Source organism: Brienomyrus brachyistius, chromosome 21 (genome assembly GCF_023856365.1).
Source record: "Brienomyrus brachyistius isolate T26 chromosome 21, BBRACH_0.4, whole genome shotgun sequence".
In the NCBI taxonomy this organism is placed as follows: Eukaryota; Metazoa; Chordata; class Actinopteri; order Osteoglossiformes; family Mormyridae; genus Brienomyrus; species Brienomyrus brachyistius.
Genome location: NC_064553.1, coordinates 13,216,319 through 13,237,330, shown reverse-complemented (window position 1 = coordinate 13,237,330; position 21,012 = coordinate 13,216,319). Strand labels below are relative to the sequence as shown.

General features: G+C 47.0%; 1 protein-coding gene and 1 long non-coding RNA gene across 6 annotated transcripts; one reads left to right on the top strand and one right to left on the bottom strand.

Moving 5' to 3' along the window:
- Positions 1-137: 137 nt before the first annotated feature.
- Positions 138-18,212, bottom strand: gatad2ab (GATA zinc finger domain containing 2Ab). Of its 5 annotated transcripts, none has more exons than XM_048989774.1 (11): positions 18,074-18,212; positions 10,479-10,676; positions 6,012-6,138; positions 5,769-5,900; positions 5,532-5,606; positions 5,290-5,418; positions 5,024-5,200; positions 4,402-4,660; positions 3,470-3,891; positions 2,635-2,848; positions 138-2,122 (listed from the first exon to the last, which is right to left on the bottom strand). In XM_048989774.1, exons 2-11 carry the CDS (start codon positions 10,667-10,669, stop codon positions 1,989-1,991), a joined length of 1,860 nt encoding a protein of 619 aa, XP_048845731.1. In that variant the 5' UTR covers positions 10,670-10,676; positions 18,074-18,212; the 3' UTR covers positions 138-1,988. The 5 variants fall into 5 exon arrangements, with proteins under 5 accessions (XP_048845731.1, XP_048845730.1, XP_048845734.1 ...); XM_048989773.1 differs by lacking the exon at positions 18,074-18,212 and adding an exon at positions 17,846-18,040; XM_048989777.1 differs by lacking the exon at positions 18,074-18,212 and adding an exon at positions 17,846-18,040 and having other exon boundaries at positions 2,728-2,848.
- A 114-nt stretch (positions 18,213-18,326) lies between these two features.
- On the top strand, positions 18,327-19,399 carry LOC125716934 (uncharacterized). The gene is made up of 2 exons (XR_007384439.1): positions 18,327-18,461; positions 18,967-19,399. It is a non-coding gene; the product is annotated as an uncharacterized LOC125716934 (long non-coding RNA).
- Positions 19,400-21,012: the final 1,613 nt, after the last annotated feature.

Here is a 21,012-nt window from a genome sequence, read left to right as displayed (position 1 = left end):
TTTTATCTTCCAAAAGCTTAACTGTACAAGGGTTTTGTGTGATTAACTCTACATTTTTCCATGAGTATTGGATTGCAGTGTGTTTTTATACTATATTTCTCAAAAGTGTGACAGTTTTGCAAAAATGCAGAAACAGGCAAGGTTCATCATTTATTTAGCTAACAAACCCATTTACGTCTCAAACACAGAGAAGACATTTACAGAAATTACCCAAAGTAATCAAAATTCTAAATTGATATAGTAGACCTACAGCAAAGTAAGACGAAACCGAAACAATTTGTATCTAAACAGTGATATTCACACATGGAAAATGCATGGGTTAGAAATGTTTACTCACAGAGCAAAGGGGACATTAAACATGAAACCAATTAAACTGTAACTAAACAATGCCAAAAGGTGAAGGCACGGTGCCGATTTACACTGCTTTGCCATAAGCGAAGGATAGGCCCCCTGGTCAGGGGTCACAGGCAGCTGTGTGTGTCCCGAGCTGCAGGTAGGGGGCGACAGTGAGAACGGAACAGGAGGGGCTAAAACAGAAGCCATCAGAAAGACACAACCATACAGAGAAGAGGGGGGCAATGTAACCTGCTATAGAAGGGGGATGGGGGATTGCAGTGCGCATCAACAAAACTGCACCTCTATGTGTATGTGCATTCATTTATACACAGACCAGTCAAGGTGAGAATCCTGAATATGACATGACATCACATTCACAGGTGGCTCTCTGTGCCGTTAGCAAGTGTGCATAAAAAAAAAGATCGACTTCAGCAGGTTTCATCACAAAACCTCTTTAAACCGCGGCTGTTGTTTTATTCATTTTTTTCTGTCCTCACAGAAATGCCCCCAGTTCTCCCGCAAGGCCAGTGAGCAAAATGTACTATTCTGGTTACTATTCGGCCAACTGAGCAGAACATGAAACATGCTGCTGTCATGCTGAACAGATAATCTTTACCCTGTTATTTGAGCTCCTAAAACAATAATGACGGAAGCGGTGCGAGAACGAACCCAACACTCAACTTATGCATGGGGAGAAAAATGCAGTCACATTCAAAATGTAATGATCAGATTAAAAAAAAAAAAAAAAAAAAAAAAAAGACTTATATCCTTAAATTGGTACATATTATTTGTTCCAGTTGTCTATATAGATGTATGTAGGTTTATTCAGCAAAATGTGTCTAACTGCTCAGTTATATGCTGCGGGTGGGTGGGAAAGGTGGAGGGGGAAAAAATGAACGCACACGCACACAAGCATGTTTTTGGGAATAAAAGGTTTACCAGTTCTAGCAGTAAGAATTTTAATCATGCAGTCTGTGTTTTACCCTCTGGCTCTCCCGACTTCACAGTGTGAAACTCCGCTTTCACTTAAGAGTCCAGATTTTAAGTCACTTCCAAACCAGCAGATGTACAACCAGCTGCCCAGCTTGTCGTAACTTTTGTCCAGTTCCACAAGAACAGTTCAGAAAAATATTGCATATAAAGTTTTGCATCTAAAACAGCACTAAAATTAGCTATTCACAATAGCCCATGTTTCCAGGGCGTTTGGCTTTGAGTCACCTCTTTCCCTCAGAGTTGAATGTTAAATCAGTTTAGTATCCGGTAAAAGATAGTTCCGCAAAGCCCTAACCCCAGTGCCTGCTAGTCCATCCACAGAATCAGACCTCTTGTAGCACTTCCTACTTCCAATAGACATCCCTGCAGCATCCTGATGACATCATCACAATGCGACGGAATTGCCGGGGAGGCCGTGCGGAAGGCCACAGGCGGGAAAAGCGAGCAGGTCCTTTAAGCACTTCCTCTCAGGGTGCTGTGAGCTCTGTCCCACTCCCCGCTCTCCCAACCTAGTGCTAGGTTATCATATCTCCCCTACCCAGGACTCAACAGAATCAGAAACAAGCGTGTCAGAGGTCAGGTACCTTAAAAAGATTTATTATTTTTGCCTTGATTAAGAGAAGCAGGGTGGGTTGTGTCAAATAACAGGGGCACTGGGGTTACTTCCATGTATTGGCGGTCTGGGAAATTGAACGAGAGGGAATCATGTCCAGGAGGTACTCTCTCTGACGCTCCACAGCCGACGAGGCCTTGTGCATAGAGAGGCTGGGGTTCACGTAGGCCATGGTGACACCTATGGACAAGGCGATGCAAGATGCAGCATGAAATTTTAATCAATTTTTATTCGCTCGTACATTCAAACGTTCGCCAAGCAATATAAGAGAGATGACATGATTTTTAAGCATATTTATTCTCAGAAAAATCAGCCAATGGTTTAAAAATGGAAAAAAAAAGCCCAGAAAATGAAACCTTTCGGTGTCCAAGGGGCAACCAGCTACCATCAACAACTGAGACAGACCCACCACCAGCACAGATGAGAAGGAGAAACGCAGAGGGACGAAAATCTATATTCCAGGGACCCCAAAGCAGCGCCTGGTAAGCACTGGTGTTGGGCAGCTGATGTTTTTTTTTTTTTTGGTTCGATGTACAATTTTTTAAAATATAAATCCTCACTGAGGTAGCCTGACACAGGATTCTAATCGGAGCACAAAACAGAATCTAATGCTTTGGAATAAAAGCTCTGCCCAGGACCATGGAAGCTAGCAGAGAGGATAATGAGAGATGGGGGGGGTGGGCGGGATCTACCTGTGCTCAGGGCTCTCTGCTTCCTCCAGGTACCGGCAGAGGGGCTGCCTCTGCTGCCGGCGGCTTTTGTCCCAGCACGCGCGGCATGCTTACCTGGCGTGCCAACCAGCGCTGCCGCGGCGACGGCACTCTGCAGCTGTGAGGAGGAGGGGAACGTGTGGGCGACGCCCCTCGTGGTAGCCGGCTGCACCACGCGGGAAAGCTGCCCAGTGCTCTGTTAAAGTGAGATGGGATCGGTGACGTTCGCTAACCGGCACGAAGAACACGAACACTCTGCCTCCATCTTAGTCACTAAAATAAACAGCACTGTGCAAAAGTCTGAGGCGGTCAAAGAAAACGGTGTTTAATAGTCAAGTATGATTTTATGCCTGTCCAAGTGCATCAGCTTTTCCATTTCAAGGCCACTCCTAAAATCACCCCAGTATTTGCAAGCAACCAACCGTATAGTTTTGACTTGACCACTACCTCACCTTGATGAAGTATTGATTTTCCAAGCAAGTTATTCAACCAACTACCTGAAATGTTCATGTAATTTAATGAATACACCAAAAGGCTGAGGTGCCCCTGAGGAGAGGTTTGGGAACTGAAGCGGTGTTCATCTAGCCATCAAACAAAGCATCAGTGACTTTTTGGAGACCATAAGACATTTATTGTGTTACTATTCATTTGTTTACGTTTAATGTTAAATTGTGTTTTCTGGGCAAATATACTTACTACCCAGATAAACATTTTCTTCGACTGCCCAAGACTTCTGTGCGGTACCATTACGTCAAGACAGAATCCGCCTTCCAAAGACACAAACCAAACTGGCACAGTGATTAAGGTGTGCATGCACCTGTTTTATGTTTGAGTGCTGTCGTTCAATCGGCACCCCTCGGCTGTGGAGGGAGGAGTTGCGTGCCTGCTTCATCTGCTGGGCCACCAGGGCCTGTGGGTCGACCTTCATTGCTGAGGAAGAGGAAGATGAGGGTGTGGAGGAAGAAGTGGAGATGGGGTGGGACGTGGGAGAGGCCGCCTGCTGCTGGAGGATCCGCTGCTCCATCTCCTGCTCCTGCTGCAGGGCCTTGACGAAGGCGGCCTTCAACCGACTTGTATGCTCTGCCTTGAGCGCCCTCTTCTGGTTGGAGGCCATACATTGCTCACACAGGATGGAGCCACTCTTCTCTTGCCTCCAGCGGCACGTGAAGTCCGTCTTGCACTGGGCACAGGTGTATGGCTCCTTAGCGACAGCTGACACGGGTGTTGTCGGCGACTTGCCTGGATGGAGGGGTACACAAAATTATCAAAGAATTAAGGCTCTGCACACCACAGGTTCAGAAGCACCCAGTCATGGGCTGTTCAAGCAGCACATGCAAAAAATACACTAACTGCACACCTCACGGTGCATGTGCCAGGGAAGTCATCTGGACCACAGAGGCTGAATTCCCACTCACTGATTACGGCTCTAACTACCGTAAAGCAATACGTAAATCACGGAAACACTTATGTCTAATGTCCTGCTATTTCTCTCCAATACATATAGCTTGTATCATAAACACCACTACAAAAATGCACACACACATTGCCACAGCACCTTATCCCAGCTACTGTCTGACCAGCCAACGCTACACACAGCTCAGCGAGGGGCTCTGACGGGCCAATTCGGAGAAATGGTTAGGGGGTGTTCATTAAATTTAACCCTCCAGTGTGGATCCCAAGCAGCTCAGTTACATGCCTCAGGCCCCCAGTAGTGCATCCCCACCCCACCGGGGCAGCTGACACCCTTACCCAGTGTTTCTAGCAGGTTCTGCACCACCTCTTCCAGCCCCACCAGGTAGATGAACTCATTGTTGGCGGCGGAGGGCAGGAAGTTGAGGTCGGGCGCAGCTGGCTTTGGGGGCGGGATCTCCAGTAGGGCCTTCTCCAGCTGCTTTCGCAGTGCCAGCTTGGCGGCCGCCTGCCGGCTTGCGGGGGAGTCCGTAGCGCCCCCCACACCTGTGCCCGCTTGGGAGGTCAGGGTCGAGCCCTTCAGACTGGTGGGGGTGGCCTGGGGAAGGTGGGGGGTGGTGGAAGATACAAGTCAATGATAAAAAACAGCTGGCGTTTGCAATGTGAGTCACATGACTCTAGGAATGTATGTGACAATGGATAAGCTTAACATTGATCATTCTGGGCAGCTGGGGACAATTACCCAAGAGGGCTGTGAGGTGCGGCATGAATGTTTTGGCAAATAACGTGATTTACAGGAAATATGTAAAATACAACTACTCAGGACGTGTGTCTATAAGCAGCCTAATGCAGTGTGTGTAAGAGCATGAGCAATCGTGACAGAATGCACGAGAAAGCGTACGAGGATAGTGTACGAGGAGAGTGTATGTGAGCGCATGAGAGCATGACAGAATCCACTGACCTGTGGGATGTTGACCAGCACGCTGGCACTGGGCACGTTGGCCACGCGGATGAGGCCCTGCTGGATGATCCTCTGGCCCTGGATCTGCACACTGGGCACGGTGGCACGGGGGGCCAGCAGTAGGGGCGGGGGTCCCGACGTCGCATGCTGCTGCTGCTGCTGCCGCTGGCCATGCACCTGCTCATGGACACAGGTGTTATCGTCAGCGTGCTCCCACCTACACCAATCAGAAACACTGGGGGCGGAGGGATGCTAAGGGCACTCGCCTGCGCCCCTCGGACCAGAGGCGGCATGACGATCTGGGTGCCGGACAGGCCCAGCTTGGAGGAGACTTGCTGGCCGCCCCGCACGAGCGGAGGGGGGATGACCGTCCCTGAAGTGCGGCCAGACACCAGCTGAAAGGAGAGACGGAGATACCTATGCTCACCTGTTGGCCGTCACGTTCAATGCCACACCCCCAAGAGCCATGAGATGGTGCTGTGGGCTAAAGGTCTGAGGCAACGCTCACCTGGAGGGACCCTTTGGTTGTCGCCATGCTGCCTCTGACCAGTGGGGGCGGTGTTGCCACCGAGGGCCCTGTTGTCTGAGACAGGAGACAGACCACACATAGAAAGATATGAAGGCTCCTCCTGGCTTCCATTCAGTCAGACTACAGTCCAGAGTTACAAGCCATGAAGCCAAGGGCACCATCAACACCAACGCATTGGGCCATCTGAGGCACATGACCGGCCGGCTGGGGGGGCACCTTGGGTGCAGTGCTCTCCTTCTGGATCTGACTCTGCCTCAGCTTCTTCAGTAGCACCAACCGAGCTTCCTCTAACCGAAGCTCCTCCTTCAGCTGCTTGATAATGCGCTCCCGCTCCTTGGGGGTGCTCCTCTGCGGGCACATTACAGCATTATTCCATCACCATTACAGATAAATCTAAAGTAAATAAGCTTAAAGCCCCCCCCAAGTGTCAGAGGCCACAGTGCAGCACGGCCCGCTCACCATCAGCAGCTCGGTGTCCATGCCCTTGCCAATGTGGTTCATCCCGTTGACACGCGGGCTGGACGGCTCGTTGTCCGACAGCACGATGACGTCCGGAGACGGAGAGTTCCTCTCCTGTTTTACATCACTGCAAAATGACATCATGACACACGTCAGAGCAAGGGCAGGAAATGACAACCACTGAACTGCGGACAGAAAAGCATGCGCGCTTTAGAAAACGGACCTTTGTGGAAACCAAAAACCAAACTTTTACTAAGTAAAAAGTCTTCGGTTGCCAAAGAGGATCATCACAATATTATTTAAATGCCAAATATACAAAGAATGACAAAGAAACAAGAGTAAAAATACTAAAGTTTGACAAGGACACCAGATATAACAGAAAGTGACATAGCTACCTTAGTTATCCCTGGACACAGTGTCACCAGAATCTCACTAATTTTTTTGGAATTACATAACTGTGACAATTTCCAGAACATTCCGCTGTGAAGTCATGAGCTGCCGTTAAGACACAAAAGGCATGAGGAGACAGACAACCGAAACTGTCCACCAGGGGGAGTCAAGTAAGGGGGGGGGGGGGGGGTGCCTATCCTGTTTATGCAGCCTGAACGACGGATCAGAGGCGGAACATCCTGTACATGAGGGGCAAACAATTCTTTAGACCAGCTGCAGGGTTAGAGGTCAATTGGACCAGTGTGAGATCTGATACCTCAAGCGAGGGAACATTTTAAATAAATGCACTTCCACAGAAGCACATTAGAGTCGAGATAGAATGATAAACAGCACAGCCAGTGGCCTGAGGAACCTTGCGAGTCACGCTCTACGGCTACGACCACGCAAAAGCCAGAACAGACCACATGTCCCGAGAAAGTGACTGGCAGCCCCCTGAGGATGCTCCAGACTGCAGCCGCTGTGTATCAGGCTCCCCCGCAGAGTGATCGGCAACGCAACAGTGCCGCTCTAGTATTTAATCAAAGAGCTTCAGAGCTGAATAAAATCAGCCTGCAAGACTACACCAATGTTTATTCCAGATAGTGTCTTCAATCTCTGCTGAAACCACGTCCTGTCGTTTAATCATTTAAAGTCACATGACGTCAGCATTTCCGCTCGTCGCCGTCATTTCTCTCACACTCTCTCACACACACCTCCTTCCTCTAGCCACTCCCTCCAAAGGGGTCACCAAGGAAACAGCCAGTTGGAACCAGTTTGCAATGCAGGGCCTTCGTCGGCTAAAGGCCACCAAGGCTCCCCAAGGGGAGAGGTGTGCTTCCCGGGGTAGGGAGGGCCTACGTCGCTGTTCAGGCGAGACACACCAAACCCCACCTGCATGAGGGCACGCCCCCCCCCACCCAGCTCACCCTGCTCCGTAGAGCCGCTCCATCCAGAACCATCACTCTCAAACTATTTCAACTTTTTTTTTTTTTAAAGGTACATTTTAATGGTGTCCTAATTAATATGCATTAGACCATGGATCAGACCGTGTCACACCGTGTCTGCATTATTTACATCAGGCAATACTTTCAATACCAACTACCAGGAAGTTCCCATAATAGGACCCAATACCTGCCACAGCGGTGGTCGCCGTGCCGACAGTCAGCTACCGTCAGCCTGCACCACACTTAATACATCAGATTTCTGTTATTTTGTCCATTTCGTGTATATGCATTTTTTATATTGTCTCACAGAACTGCCACAGCTCGCTGCAGAGTGGATGTGACAGGATAACTCTACCCACCCCCGGTGGACTCCAGATACAGCATAGTCTGAGCTCTTGTGACTTTTGCTGTCATGCATCATGTTTAGACAGCAAAGACCCCTCCCTCCTTCCCATGGGGTCTCTTTCCCGCTCCGTTCTGGCAGAAGGTACAAGAGCATGTAAGCCAGTTCGGCCAGGGTCAGTGACAGCTTCTTGCGGGGCTGTCAGGACGTTAAGATCGTCGCTGCCCACCTCAGTCCCTCCACATTCCTGGAGTTATTCACCATGGGCTGGCTCTTTAAAATGCATTAATTATCTATCGGGCTGCCATGATTAAAAATCGCCTTCTTAGTTACTGGGCAATATGACAGAGTATAGTAGATGGGTGTGTAGACTACAGCTGTGTGGGAGCACTTTGTATTAAACAAAAACAAAAAAAAAAAAAGAGAAATGCGGGTATCGCAGAACTCAGATATCAACATATCGACAACAGCATGACTGCAATGCTATAACATTAAGAGAAGCTATCTACAAACCTAATTATGCCAGGTTAGCCATAGACAGCCATAAGCTACGTGCCCTTTAGCCTCTCAGAGGAGCCTAACCTATCACTGTCATCACTTACATTATTTACCTTAATTTACTTTCTGTGATTCCTGTATTGCAAGATAATCACAGCTAAAATGAAGGCTCGTCTCTCAGCTTACGAAATATGGTCCTAGATTCATTTCTGCCTTGCACCAATTGTTCTATATTATGTTATACACACACACGTGAAAAATTTGGAGACCACAGCACAATTTTTTGTTTCAGTTCTTATGGGTGTGCATCTGTGAGTGATATTTTTTATATAATAAAAAATTTCACAAACTCCAATCTGGCTCTTCCCTGTTTCTCATTGATGACGGGCTTCTTCCTTCCTTTATGGGACCTCAGTCCTGCTTCCAGGAGCCTGATACAAACTGTCCTAGCAGAGCACATCACACCTGCTCTTAGTGCTTCCCGCTCCTTTTGAAGGTCACTTGATGTCACCCTCCGATTCATGAACTATTGGATAAACTGACTCATCCCTGGCATTAGAAGGTCGCTTCCACCGTTTACCTGACTGGTTTCTGGTCATTCCCAGTGTCTCCTGTTTCAAACTGTTGTTAAGAACTGCTGTCTTAGAAATTTTGAACCTGGAAGCAACCTGCTGCTCAGTGTAGCCTTCTGCCATCAGAACCAGAATTAAACCAGGATTTAAAAATGCAGGTGTTTAAAAATGGATAAAAATCCACGGCTATATATGTATATATATATGTGTGTGTGTGTGTGTGTATTATATATGCTTTACATTATATAAATACACATACATGTTTACTTGCATACATAATTTCATGTGTATATTTAAAATGTATTACTATGGTGTAGGGCCTCCTTTTGCGGCCGATACAGCATCAAAAAAGGGAGAAGTCCTGCACAGTGGCCAGAGGGATTCTGAGCCGTTCCTCTCGCATAACAGTGGTCTAGTCACTACGTGATGCTGGTGGAGGAAAATACTCCCTGGCTCACTACTCCAAAAGATCTCAAGGTGGCTCAATAATATTCAGATCTGGTGACTGATCTGGGAGATGTTCAGCTTCACTTTCATGTTCATCAATCTAGTCACCAGTCTTACTGCGCGTATCGATGCATTAGCATTCTGATACATGGCATCACCCTCAGAATACAATCTTTGAGCCATTGGGTGAATATGGTCCTAAAGAATGGTTCAGCAGCCCTTGGCTGTGATGCGCCCATCTAGAAAAAGTAGGGGGCCTATGGAATGCAGCCCAAAACATCACTGATCTACACACATGCTGCGTTCATTGGGGCTTACCCACACCGTAACTCTCCTGCATATGGGAAAGACAGCGAAGATGGACTCATAGAGCAACATATGCTTCACATGGTCTACAGCCCAAGATTAGTTCTGATGGCACCATTGAAACTGACATTTGGCATTAGTTTTGGTGGAAACAGGTGTCAAGGTGTACATATAATTCTGTGGTGTGTTGGGCCATTGTGGTTTTATGGTTCTTGGATACAATCTGGGTTGGTACCCAAACATCCCTATCAGACAGCTTCCTCTTGCATCCACAGTAAGGATGTGGTCCATCCTTCGTGGTGATATGCTGACATTAGCCTGCATACCGTGGCTCTCGATGCACCACAAAAACTTGCCACTCTGGTCTTTTGAACTCTGATATATCTCCCATTATGCGGCAGGGACTGCAATATATTAGACTCACAATAATGTATTAGTATGCTGCTACCCTCCACAGCTGTGTTACTGCTCTGCTAATTCAACCTTCACTCTTTGTTCTTACTGATGGAATGTGCAGTCAGAGAAGTTTGGCCACCAGGACACACACATATAGGTGTGAAGCCTCAAATACTATTTTGGCCAGAGTTTCGGTTTCACAGGATCTGACACCATTGATGACCAGTCGAAACCAAGAATACAACCCGATAATGCAACTCATTCAACAAGCCCAAAAATTCCCAGCCCAGTCCTCAAGGACCCCCTAGACAGCTCACATTTTTGCTTCCTCCCAGCTCCCAAAAAACCTGTACCAGGTACTCAGTTCTTGATTAGTTAGTCTTGATTGGCTAGGAGCGGGGAGGGAGCAAAAATGTAGACTTTCTGGGGGTCCCTGAGGACTGGGTTGGGAAACACTGGTCTAAAAGAATCTAAAGGACAAATATATTGTTCACAGGAACAAAAACAAAAAGGCATGGAAGGCACCGCTCACCCTTTGGTGGTGCTCATGTCGACAGGCTGATCCTTGGCCTGCACCTCCACCTTGATGGTAGCCTTTACCTCCCCACCAGCATCAGCGCCCCTCTCCAGCCGTGCTTTCTTGCCATCCTGCTGTCCTGGCGGTCCGTCCCGTTCCAGGGCCCGCTTCTGGCTCCGCGTCTGACGGACGACCTCCTCCGACATGGCGGCCCTGGAGGAGGAAAGCGGGAGATTTACACGGAGGCCATTACGTTCCTCTTTCGGCACGCCACTGGAATTCCTCTTTCTTGAGAGGAGACCTTCACAAGCAGCCATGAAAAAACACCACATTTCCCCATAAAGGCACCGGGCCAGGCTCAGTATCATTCCAAAACATCCATCTTACAGGTAGCTCTAAGAAAAGTTGCCTCCAAGTGTCAAACCAGCAAATATCTAATTCTTTCTGAAACCTGGGCACTGTGTATTAGACAAATTGAAGTCTCAGCCGATCCATCATCTCAAAAAAGTGCTAGATGGATACTGCAAATGAATAAAACTTATTATGCAAATGGAACTAGTGCTATTAAAAACTGGTACTGCGCAGTCAGCTTCAATCGTTAATCCATTAAGGACCTTAACAGCTATATTTCAAGGAATTTCTTTCTTCCCAACAGAGATCAGGCGTAGGCACACTGCATCGTTAGAGAACACCCTGTTTCACCTTTTCCATGGTGCAGCCAGGTGGCGCCTCAGGTAAGATACCACATACAATGCAGAGGGTGATGCAGAATTCCTTCCTAAGAGATGCAGGAAGGTATTCCATTAATCAGTGTTTTCCAACCTGATCCTCAGGGACCCTCAGACTGTCCATGCCTTTGCCAGGAGCTGCGAGGGAGCAAAAACATGGACTGTCTGGGGGTCCCTGAGGACCGGACTGGGAAACACTGCCATGAAAGGACTCCACGTGAAGGGATACAGTGGGAACACTAAGACGATTTACATGATAAAACGAAGCTGAATCCACACCTACATCCCACACGCCAGTTGCGGTGTGACCTGCTACCCTCCACCAAACAAGGACCTCATTCCAGATTCACTTGGTTGCTGGCATGACGGCCTGCTAGGGGGGTGGGAGCTGGCAGATTCTGGGGCTCTGTGCCAATAAACTGCACGTCCCACTGAAGCAGTGCAGAAAAACAACAGAAAAGCTTTATGCTAGTATTATGCACAAAAAGAAACAATGTCCCCCCCCCACTATGGGCTGTAAAGTCTGTATTGTCCTCTGTGCAGAGCATCCTCCCAGCCCCCATCTCCCAGTTTCAGTATACCTGTATCCTGCACCACACAGTTCTCCCCAACGAAGACAGCTGACTCAAGGTCTTTCTCACTGCACGTGACATCACCGGGACTACACACAACTTTTCCCAGAATGCAGCTGGAGGACGACACAAAGCACTTCCCTGAAAACTGGCCTAAACCAGTTGCGCTGTGAATGGGTGGGGTGGAGGGGTGCCCTTTAACCCCTTTAGGGAGGGGGCCTGGGCTCGGCTGGCTGCAGCAGTGACCGACGCCACATGGCATTCCACAGCAGCAGTGTGGTGAAGCTGGAAGGAAAGCCACCATGGCCACTCTTAAAGGGCCAGTACCCTCTATCTCTTAAAGGCAAAGTCTTACAGAGTCTCCCCCCCCCCCCCCCCGCACCAGTTGAGTCATCAAGAGAACAAGCACCAAGAGAAAACCCAAACACCATTGCTTCCTCTACCACCTGATCACCCAAATCGTCCAAAACACTTTTATATGTACAAGTACCAATATCTACACATAAGTCACTGTTTTCTGCTTTTAGGTGCTTTTAATGAAATATGAGTCCCAAAAGGAACATTTCTGCTGTTACTTCTCAAAACTCTTAACTGAATGCTCCTTGTTCAGCTCTTACTAGATCGTTACTATGTTCTACCTACGGAAAGACCACGGAAATCACTAAGCCCCGGCCTGTCAACCCGGTCCATCCTTACACATGCAGGCTCTACACCACAGCACCACTTTCATCAGTCAGTTTCATCGGTGAAGTACACATCACCACCAGAGGGTGTGCAGCTGCGGTTCAGGGCCTTACTGGAGATGCAGACCATGTAACAAGTTTCACTTTATAATGTCATAGCAGCGTCACTCTAAGCTAGTGCCATATGAACCTGCAGTAAAATTAAACTGCATAGCCAAATATGTGCATAGGTTTGTGTGCAGGTGTTCCTGGAGAGGGTGTACACCTTTGTAAAAAGGTTAAAATTACAACAGGACCTCTCATTTGGAAGGAGGGTGGGACGGGGGGGGAGGCTTGAATACCAGAAGCCAAACTGAAGCCCCCAGCGTAGCTGCCACGAAGGACACAGGACCACGAGAGCCAAGACCATCGGCTCGGCAGCAGACAGCAGCAGCACCATTCCTTTTTCTCAAGTGGGCAGGAAGCCCCCCCCCCCAACCCCCTCTCTCCGCCCACAGTATTTATAGCATTCGATGTAATAACCTCCCCTTTCAGGACTGCAACGCGGCGACCCAGCAAAAAGACGGGTTTGTACATGCGTGTGACTGTGCACTGCAAAACAAGCCCTCTGAGCCCCCCCCCCCCCCCCCGCACCCCAAATCCACACGCCCACAGGCAAGATTCTGTATGACAACACTGTATGACACACAAAAAAAAAAAACCAGCAAGAGAGAAAAATCGGGACAGAAAGCTAAATACCCAAAACTTCATCCGTCAATGCACCACGAGTGTAAATCAGGGAGAACGTAGGGGAGAAATCACTGGAAACCCCCAGACTCCAAAGAACTGCGTTAAAAGTGGGGAAAAGTTTTTTAAAAAAGACAAAAGTAAACAAAGCACTGTCTAGGCCAAGTCACACTGGAGCTAGTACCGCACGCTACTCCGAGCAAACGGAGCGTTCTGGGGAAGGGGGGGGTGGGATGGGGGGGGGTTCTTTGCAATGAAGCCACAGACGCTCCCCCCGCCGCAGGCCTCTGCTGACTCAGGCTGGCAGGTGAAGGGTTAAGCGCTGCCATTTTAGCACCACTGTCAGTCCATTAAGGGCGTTGCCTCACAAAATGGAAGCCGTGCCAGAGAGACCAGGTTCCCCTGAGCGAGACGGCCACACACACACACACACACACACACACACACACACACACACACACACACACACACACACACACACGAAATGCCTGGTCACACATGCAGCACAAAAACATACAGGCGCCCAAACAAGAAAGGTAAACAAAACTAATGGACAGCAATTAAAAAGCAAGTACACTGTCAATAAAGTGCTAGGTGAACTGTACTAGCTATTTTAGGCAGGGATCCGCAGTGGGTATTCCGCACAAGCTCACTGGGTCAGAACCAACAATGCTCCCTAACAATCACAGAATGTACATGACAATATAGCCCGGGGGCCCAAAAGACCCCCCCCAAGACACAAACAAAAGTTGAGTTGTGCAGAACAGCAACATACAACAAAAATACTGCGATGCGGTTCACAAATCCACCAGACTAATAAATGCAGGCTTAAATAATACAAAGCGTTCGATTATAAAAAGTGAGAATCTTAAACACAAGTGCTTAAAAGCACTTGACTCCTGCACAATAAAATACTAGCTGCTCTGAGTTTATGTGATGCAGTAAACCAGGCTTTCCAGCTCTGATGCTAGTACAACTGTCGGTCAGATAGCATAGTGAACCATATTCTCCTGGTCATGACAGCACCCAGGACAAGACAAGACAACAGAGCTAAAACTGAACAATACTGAGAACTACACACCACCAAGAAAGCATTGGTCTAGTATGGAAGCACTCGAAGCCACATTTAAGGAACAGCAGGGAACAAAGGTTCATATCACTACAATATTTGCATATTGTTAAACAGCTAAACAGCCACCCAAAATCATTAGAATGGGACATGATTTTAATGGAATCTCATGCATCTTAAGTCCCTGCAGGAAGGTACCCCCACATGTAATGCTGACAGGAAACAGTGATGCCCCCCCAACACCCCATCTGTGAGATAGAGGATTGAGAACAGATGGTAACAAGGGCCGAGTCCATATTGGGCAGTGCAGATTACTGACGTCAATTCCACCTGCGAGGGCGAAGTGTGAGGACCCGCCTCTCATGCATGAGTGACATCACAGGTGTCCAATTAACTACTGGCTCCCATTCTCCCTTCATATTAACAGTGGTTCAAACAGAACAGCAAATAGAAAACAATATGCAAATCAAAGCCACACACTGGAAACTGGTGTCACATTCCGCTAAGCAAGTGCACCATTTAGATATTTAAGACACTTCTGATCAATTACGTCAGAATAAGAACTGACGAGACCAGTTCTTTAAAAACTATGTTTTAATGATCAGACCCATCACTCATATGCACAATCACTCTGCCTTATATACAAGGCCATTATAGAGTAAGCAGCAGGAGTTGGCAAATCCCACCCCCTGGTGCCCAGGGTGGGTCGCCACACCAAGAACTCCAGGTCTTCAACCTCCTCGTCTGTCAAGTCAAGCAGGTTGGCCGTCCCATTGTGCGCACAACACCCCAGGCACACTGCACATCTGTGGGTTGAACCAGTCCCTAAAAATGGGTTATAAGCGCATATATCCGTCTCAATCATACACGGCACCCTCTGCCGTTTTCGGTTGAAGATTTCAGAGGGGTGGCATGGTGGTGCAGTGGTTAGTACTGCCGCTTCACACCTCGCGGACTGGGGTTCAAATCTCCGCCAGGGTTCTGTGTGTGTGGAGTTTCCTTGGTCTCCCCGTGTCATTCTGGGGTTTCCTCTGAGTACTTCGGATTCTCCCCACAGTCCAAAAAACACACCTAGGTTAACTGGAGTTACAAAACTGCCCATAGGTGTGAGTGTGCCCTACGATGGGGTGGCACCCCATCCTGGGTTGTTCTCTGCTTTGCACCCATAGACTCCGGATTCCTCGTGACCCAGAGGAGACGTGGATACAGAAAATGTATGACTTAGAATGACATTTTTAAGGACCACACTGCCCAGATCACCTGCAGTCACCTGCCTAGCACTATGTGTACAGGCCCAAAAAGACAGATTCCAACCCCTCCCTCCACACACACACACACACACACACACAATTTTCCCAGCACTTTCAGTTACAAAGTAGTGTGATGCTTTTGTTCCAAGGCACCAAAGCCCCCTGCCCTCTATGCAGTAACAGGATGCCTGTATTTCTCGTCACCCTGCCCTCTATAGGCCTCTAGAGAGAATGCAACACCGAAAAAGCTTATTGTTGATCAGGCAAACATGCAAAATATCACAAATACTACAAACAGCCTCAGCAGTAATTAGTACCATAATTCCCATACAGAACTAAACACCCCCCCCCCCCCCCGGCCAAATGGGCAGACAAAACTGAAGCCCTTTGACAGGGGGGTATTTGGAGGCTAAAATCCCAAGCCCATGTTCTGTGGGGCATCTTTTTGAATCCTGTGACTCACAGAGTTGGCACATCAACGTTGGGCCCTTGAGCAAGGCCCTTAATCTCTGCCTATCTCATGAGTGTAAGATGGAATACACAAAAACTAAGGAATTCCTGTACTCCTGTACTCAGATAAATGCCAATAAAGTGACATTATCAAGACCCAACATTTCAAAATCTCACCCACATTGTGCGAATTGACTTCACTTTCAGCAACATCCATAACTTTACAAAACTGCGTCAACTACCATTAAAGCTAATTACCATAACAAACATCTAAATTCAACCAACAACATGCCACATTTAACATGTACCACAAATACTATATTCATGGGATTTAAACAGACCACCATCTTACATGCCAGCACTTACAGTTACCTCATGAATGACGGTTTACTAATCCGCAGATGTCATCAAGCATCACAGATGAAGCCCGAATTAAAACATTACAGACATTTAAACAAACAAGTTAACAGCATCTGATATCTTATTTGAACAGTAGATTATTGTTAGTTGATCATTTTAACAGGACCAGTCTCCTCATCCTGTGGAGTGTTGAACTTTCACACCGTCTTCGTACTGTCAGTGGTGTGTGGGGGGGCATTTAAGGTCAAACAGCTTCTTCAGAAGTGAGTGCACGAAGGAACGGCGGCGTACATTTTGCAAAAGCACAATGAATACCATGCTGAACAATTAAAAAAAAAACAAACATTCAAAGTAGTGAAGCCCCTAAAACAAAAGCATGCGCTTCGTTATGTCATTCTTGTACATTCAGAGTTTTTTTAACGCAAATTTAAAATGTTATAGCATTTGCAGGAAGCACGGGAGGGGGCAGACCGCAGGTATAATTCAAACCGCATTTAACCGCCAGCTACGTGCGCTTACGGCACCATGTCCGCATCTGAGATGTGCGTGTCGCTTTAAGATGAGGAGGAAGAGGGTGGCTGGCCGCTGAAGCGAGGAAACGCCGAGTAGGAAGGCTGGGGGGGACTTTTATTGTGACACCCGCTCGCGAAGACGGGCTGCCAGTCGGGTTAAGTGCCACGACTGGGGGCTTAAACCGAGGCACACGAATATCGTCCACCATTATGCCACGGTCGAGCCCCCCGTTCCCAGCCGTGAAAGTGCCGACGGTCGTGTCCACCACCACCCCCGACAAAAAAAAAATAAAAATACAAACACCACGCAGGAGCCTCGAATGTCCAGAAAGCCGGTTACAAACAGGCTTAAACCGCGCTTTCCGAGATCTGTTTATCCCGACGGTGTGCAACATAATACATAATTAACATTCATCTGCTTCGCCGTCGGGTCTCGCACAAAATGTTTCGAAAAGGTTTGACTCTAAAATGACAAAATACCTGCTAGGGACCAACTTTCCTGTCGTAAAAGAACAACCACATCCTGGCTGCGCGACTTCGGGCGCAAGCCAATGGGACGGAGCCGTTAGCTCACCGTCGGGCTACCGGGCTAACAAGCTCGCGTTTCGGAAAGGGGGGAACAAAAAATAGCGGAAAATTTAAACTTTAAAAAAATGCCTCAAAGTTTCCGAATATGGAGACCAGAAAACAACGCGACCTCGGCAACGACGCTTTGAGGGAAATTAGCGGCACGTACCGGCGCCGCTCTTTCGGGGATCCGAAAGTAAAGCGGCTCAGGATCGTATGAGCTCCCCGAAAAGCAGCCCCAGCTCGCACCGACACCCGGCTCCGGCGGCCAGGCGCTCCGGGGCGCAGCCACCCGCAGATGGGTTACTCCATAAACAAAACCTGTGAAAGACACCGAGGCAGCGCAAGCGGCTCATCCATGCCAACGGCTGGGCTCTCAAAGCAACCGCCGGTATAAGTTTAAACTGATCCCGACTACTTTGTTTCCCTCTTATAAATAAGGATTTTATTCCCTTTATTCCTTACTGTAGGCGGTGAGATGTATTAAATTCGCCCAGACCATTAGCGAGCCGCCTGCTCCAGTATTCACGCATTCATTCACTCCTCACTCACTCACTCTCTCACTTACTCACTCACTCACAACAGCTCGCAGAAGGAAGACTTTTCCTCCTAACTAGCTAGCTGGCTAATTCAAAACAAGAACGGCGTAAAACCACCCCAAAAAGAAACTTTAACGCGCCGTCGCGAACTTACAGAGTCCCAGTAGCACTGATCCGGGTTTCAGCGCGTCTTCCTCGCACTGTAGGTTACTATATACTCCGGTAATTCGGTGTTTTAAAAAATCCTGGGGATACCCCTTTTTTTTTCAACCCTCCCCGATGCCTCTCCGGTTGCCAAATAATGCGCTTCACACACATGGAGCTGCGGCGTCACCGCACCAGGCATGCGCATTTGATCACGATAGGGGGACCAGAGACACATCAACTACTGACCACCACGGGGCAAAACGGCCATAGGTCGCAACGTCCCCTCCAGCCGACCTAGTCGCGCCAAGACCCACTTATATGTCATTACAATTCCTGCCAAGAGCGCGGGGCTCCTAGGTTGTCACTCAAGCAGTCCTGACATCATCACTTTTAAAGTAAGTGTCAAAGCAACGTCACTTTCACATTCTTGTTCTCAAGTGCTAACCCTACATACCCAGGAAGTAACATGCTGGATTTTGTACCATCGTATTATAATTTACATAGACACGGTAGATTGGGTCAACCTGATGTACAAGTGGTACAAGCAGTATTTCGTCCCATATTGCATTAAAATTCATTCACTCATAATTGGACACACACCTTGCTTGAAATGGTCGCTACTGAGACAAATGAAATCCACTGGATTTGGATTATTATCCCTGATTGTAATACTCATATGTTTAAGTGCCTTAATGGGTTAAAAAGCATTTACAAGAGTGAAACATGCGTTTTAATAATGCGGAAAATAAATGTTGTATGCCAATGTTAGAAATAAGATTATTTTGAAATAAGCCTATTTTCTTGTATGCAACATTGCATGGAAACGGAAAGTTTGGGAAAGGTTTTAGGAAATAGCCGAACTGTACGTGAACATTTTCTCATTTTTGTGACATTTCTCAGCTGACCTACGACCCCGACTGGGATAAGCAGTAGGATGAATGACTTGGTTGATGCTGATCTAAAGCAGTTACCCAACCCAGTCTTCAGGGACCCACAGATGATCCAAGTTTTTGCAAAAACGTGGACTGTATGGAGTTCAGATTGGAAAACACTGATCTAAAGCGATTTAACTTTTTTATACTCCTCTCTATTTAACTGGAGCAGCCTAGAATGAGTACTTTCCTTAAGGGTACAACAGAGAAGACCCTTTTGTGACTTAAATCACTAATAATGAGGCTGTAATTTTGTGCTTAATATCCTGCCAATCTGCAAAATCTCCTTTTTTTATAAGTATGGGATTAAATAACAGTTTGTTGCTGAGCAAAGATTGCATTTGCCTGTATAGTCCTACTAATTCATGGTTTTTCGAGAAATAAAAAAAAAACTCTTCAGACTTCTATGAGTGTTTCATGTTTGATCAGAATCAAAAATACGCAGGTGTAAGTAGATCAGGCTACATAAATCTAGCCAGCTTTACTTTCAGTTTAAAATAGGAGAATGGGAAGTGTTATTATGGTTTACACTTGTGATCCTTATTGCTTTTGTCGCAGCTGAAAAACAGAGGCCACCTGACCATCTGTGGTACGTGGGCTGACCCACCCAGGATGTTCTGGGATGCTGGATGGCCAGTCCAGAGTACTTTATACCTTTCTGTGCTCGTGTCTGAGAGAGGCCCAAGTCCTCTCTCAAAGGCCTCTGGATGAAAACAGCCATTGTATCATTCACATGGGTTACATGGGAAAAGAACAAATATGTATTTCTTCTAGTGGATATGTACATGCTTAAATGTGATAGAGTATTAGTGGACGGACGGGGAGGGGGAGGAAAGATAAAAAAAACTGACAGCATTATTTTCATGGAATGTACATAATCCTCATTACGTCAAATCTGAAACAATTCTTGTCAAGTCTTGTTAATCTGTAGCGGTTGGTCAAAGCGTAATCAAAATCATACACTTGGAGAAAAATCCTTTCAACGGTTTATACCAGTGTTGTACCTGGCTGAACTGTACTAGGTAATGGCTGATTTAAAAAAAAAAATGGCCTCGAGTTAATCCCCATTAAGGTACAGTAACAATGCAGGAAGTACCCCTCCCTGTCACAATCAGCTGGACTCACTATTTGGCAGGAAGTGTATTCTCTGAAGGCAGTTTCAGTGGTGACACCTATTACCTAATAAGCATCACTAGCGAACATGGTTTCTCTAGTGTATTTGTAATTCCCTCTCATGAGTGATTCAGGGTAATTATTCACAACTATAGTGACTTAAATAGAAATGGTAGGACTTCTCTTTTCCTTTAACCCTTGGCACGAAACCTGCTGAGTGAAAGTCTTATCAGAGGAATGTCACAGCTACTGCACAGCAGGCTGGAAATAAAGACGATCATGTGACCAGGCCCGCAAGACTGACCTCAATGTTGGCAGCTCTCCACGCTGCAATTCACCATCGCAGATAACTCCAATGCAGCTCTCGATTGGGACTTTTATACAGTTTCGGAAATGGAGACACAGAAGTAGTCTCTCTTTCAGGACAAATGAACAAGCTCCCAGTGAAAGATTATTAATGAACTTGAGTTATTTTGAGAAATTTCTACCAGGAGTTTACTGTAAATGATTAAAAATTGTACATAGAACTATTCACTGATATACATCATCTTCAGTGCATTTAGTGAATGCTGATTATGATTAACCTCAGTTTAAACGGTTTGTAAGATAAGATACAATCAGCACACTGTTAAAATGTGTGATATTGCTAGTTAAAACACTCCAGTAATCCATAGAAAAAAAAATACTGGCAACTTTCTTGACCACATTATAGTACTTTGTGCATGTTGAATTTTGCTTCCTATTAATGCTTCCATAAAACAATATTTTTACAGCAGGTACCACCCCCCCATTCAGGCACCCTTTGGTATGACCCTTAATACAGAACAAGTGATTCAAGTAAAAGAATCTGTGGTTTTAGTCTTTCGAAACAGGTGCATAATTATCATTCACGTTCATTACA

Coding starts and splice junctions, on each gene's coding strand:
- gatad2ab (XM_048989773.1), bottom strand. CDS start 17,913: ATGCGTGAATACTGGAGCAGGCGGCTCGCTAATGGTCTGGGCGAATTT. Junction 5,607..5,768: donor AGGAGAGCACTGCACCCAAG/GTGCCCCCCCAG, acceptor CTCCTGTCTCAG/ACAACAGGGCCCTCGGTGGC. Junction 4,661..5,023: donor TGCTGGTCAACATCCCACAG/GTCAGTGGATTC, acceptor CACCTTCCCCAG/GCCACCCCCACCAGTCTGAA.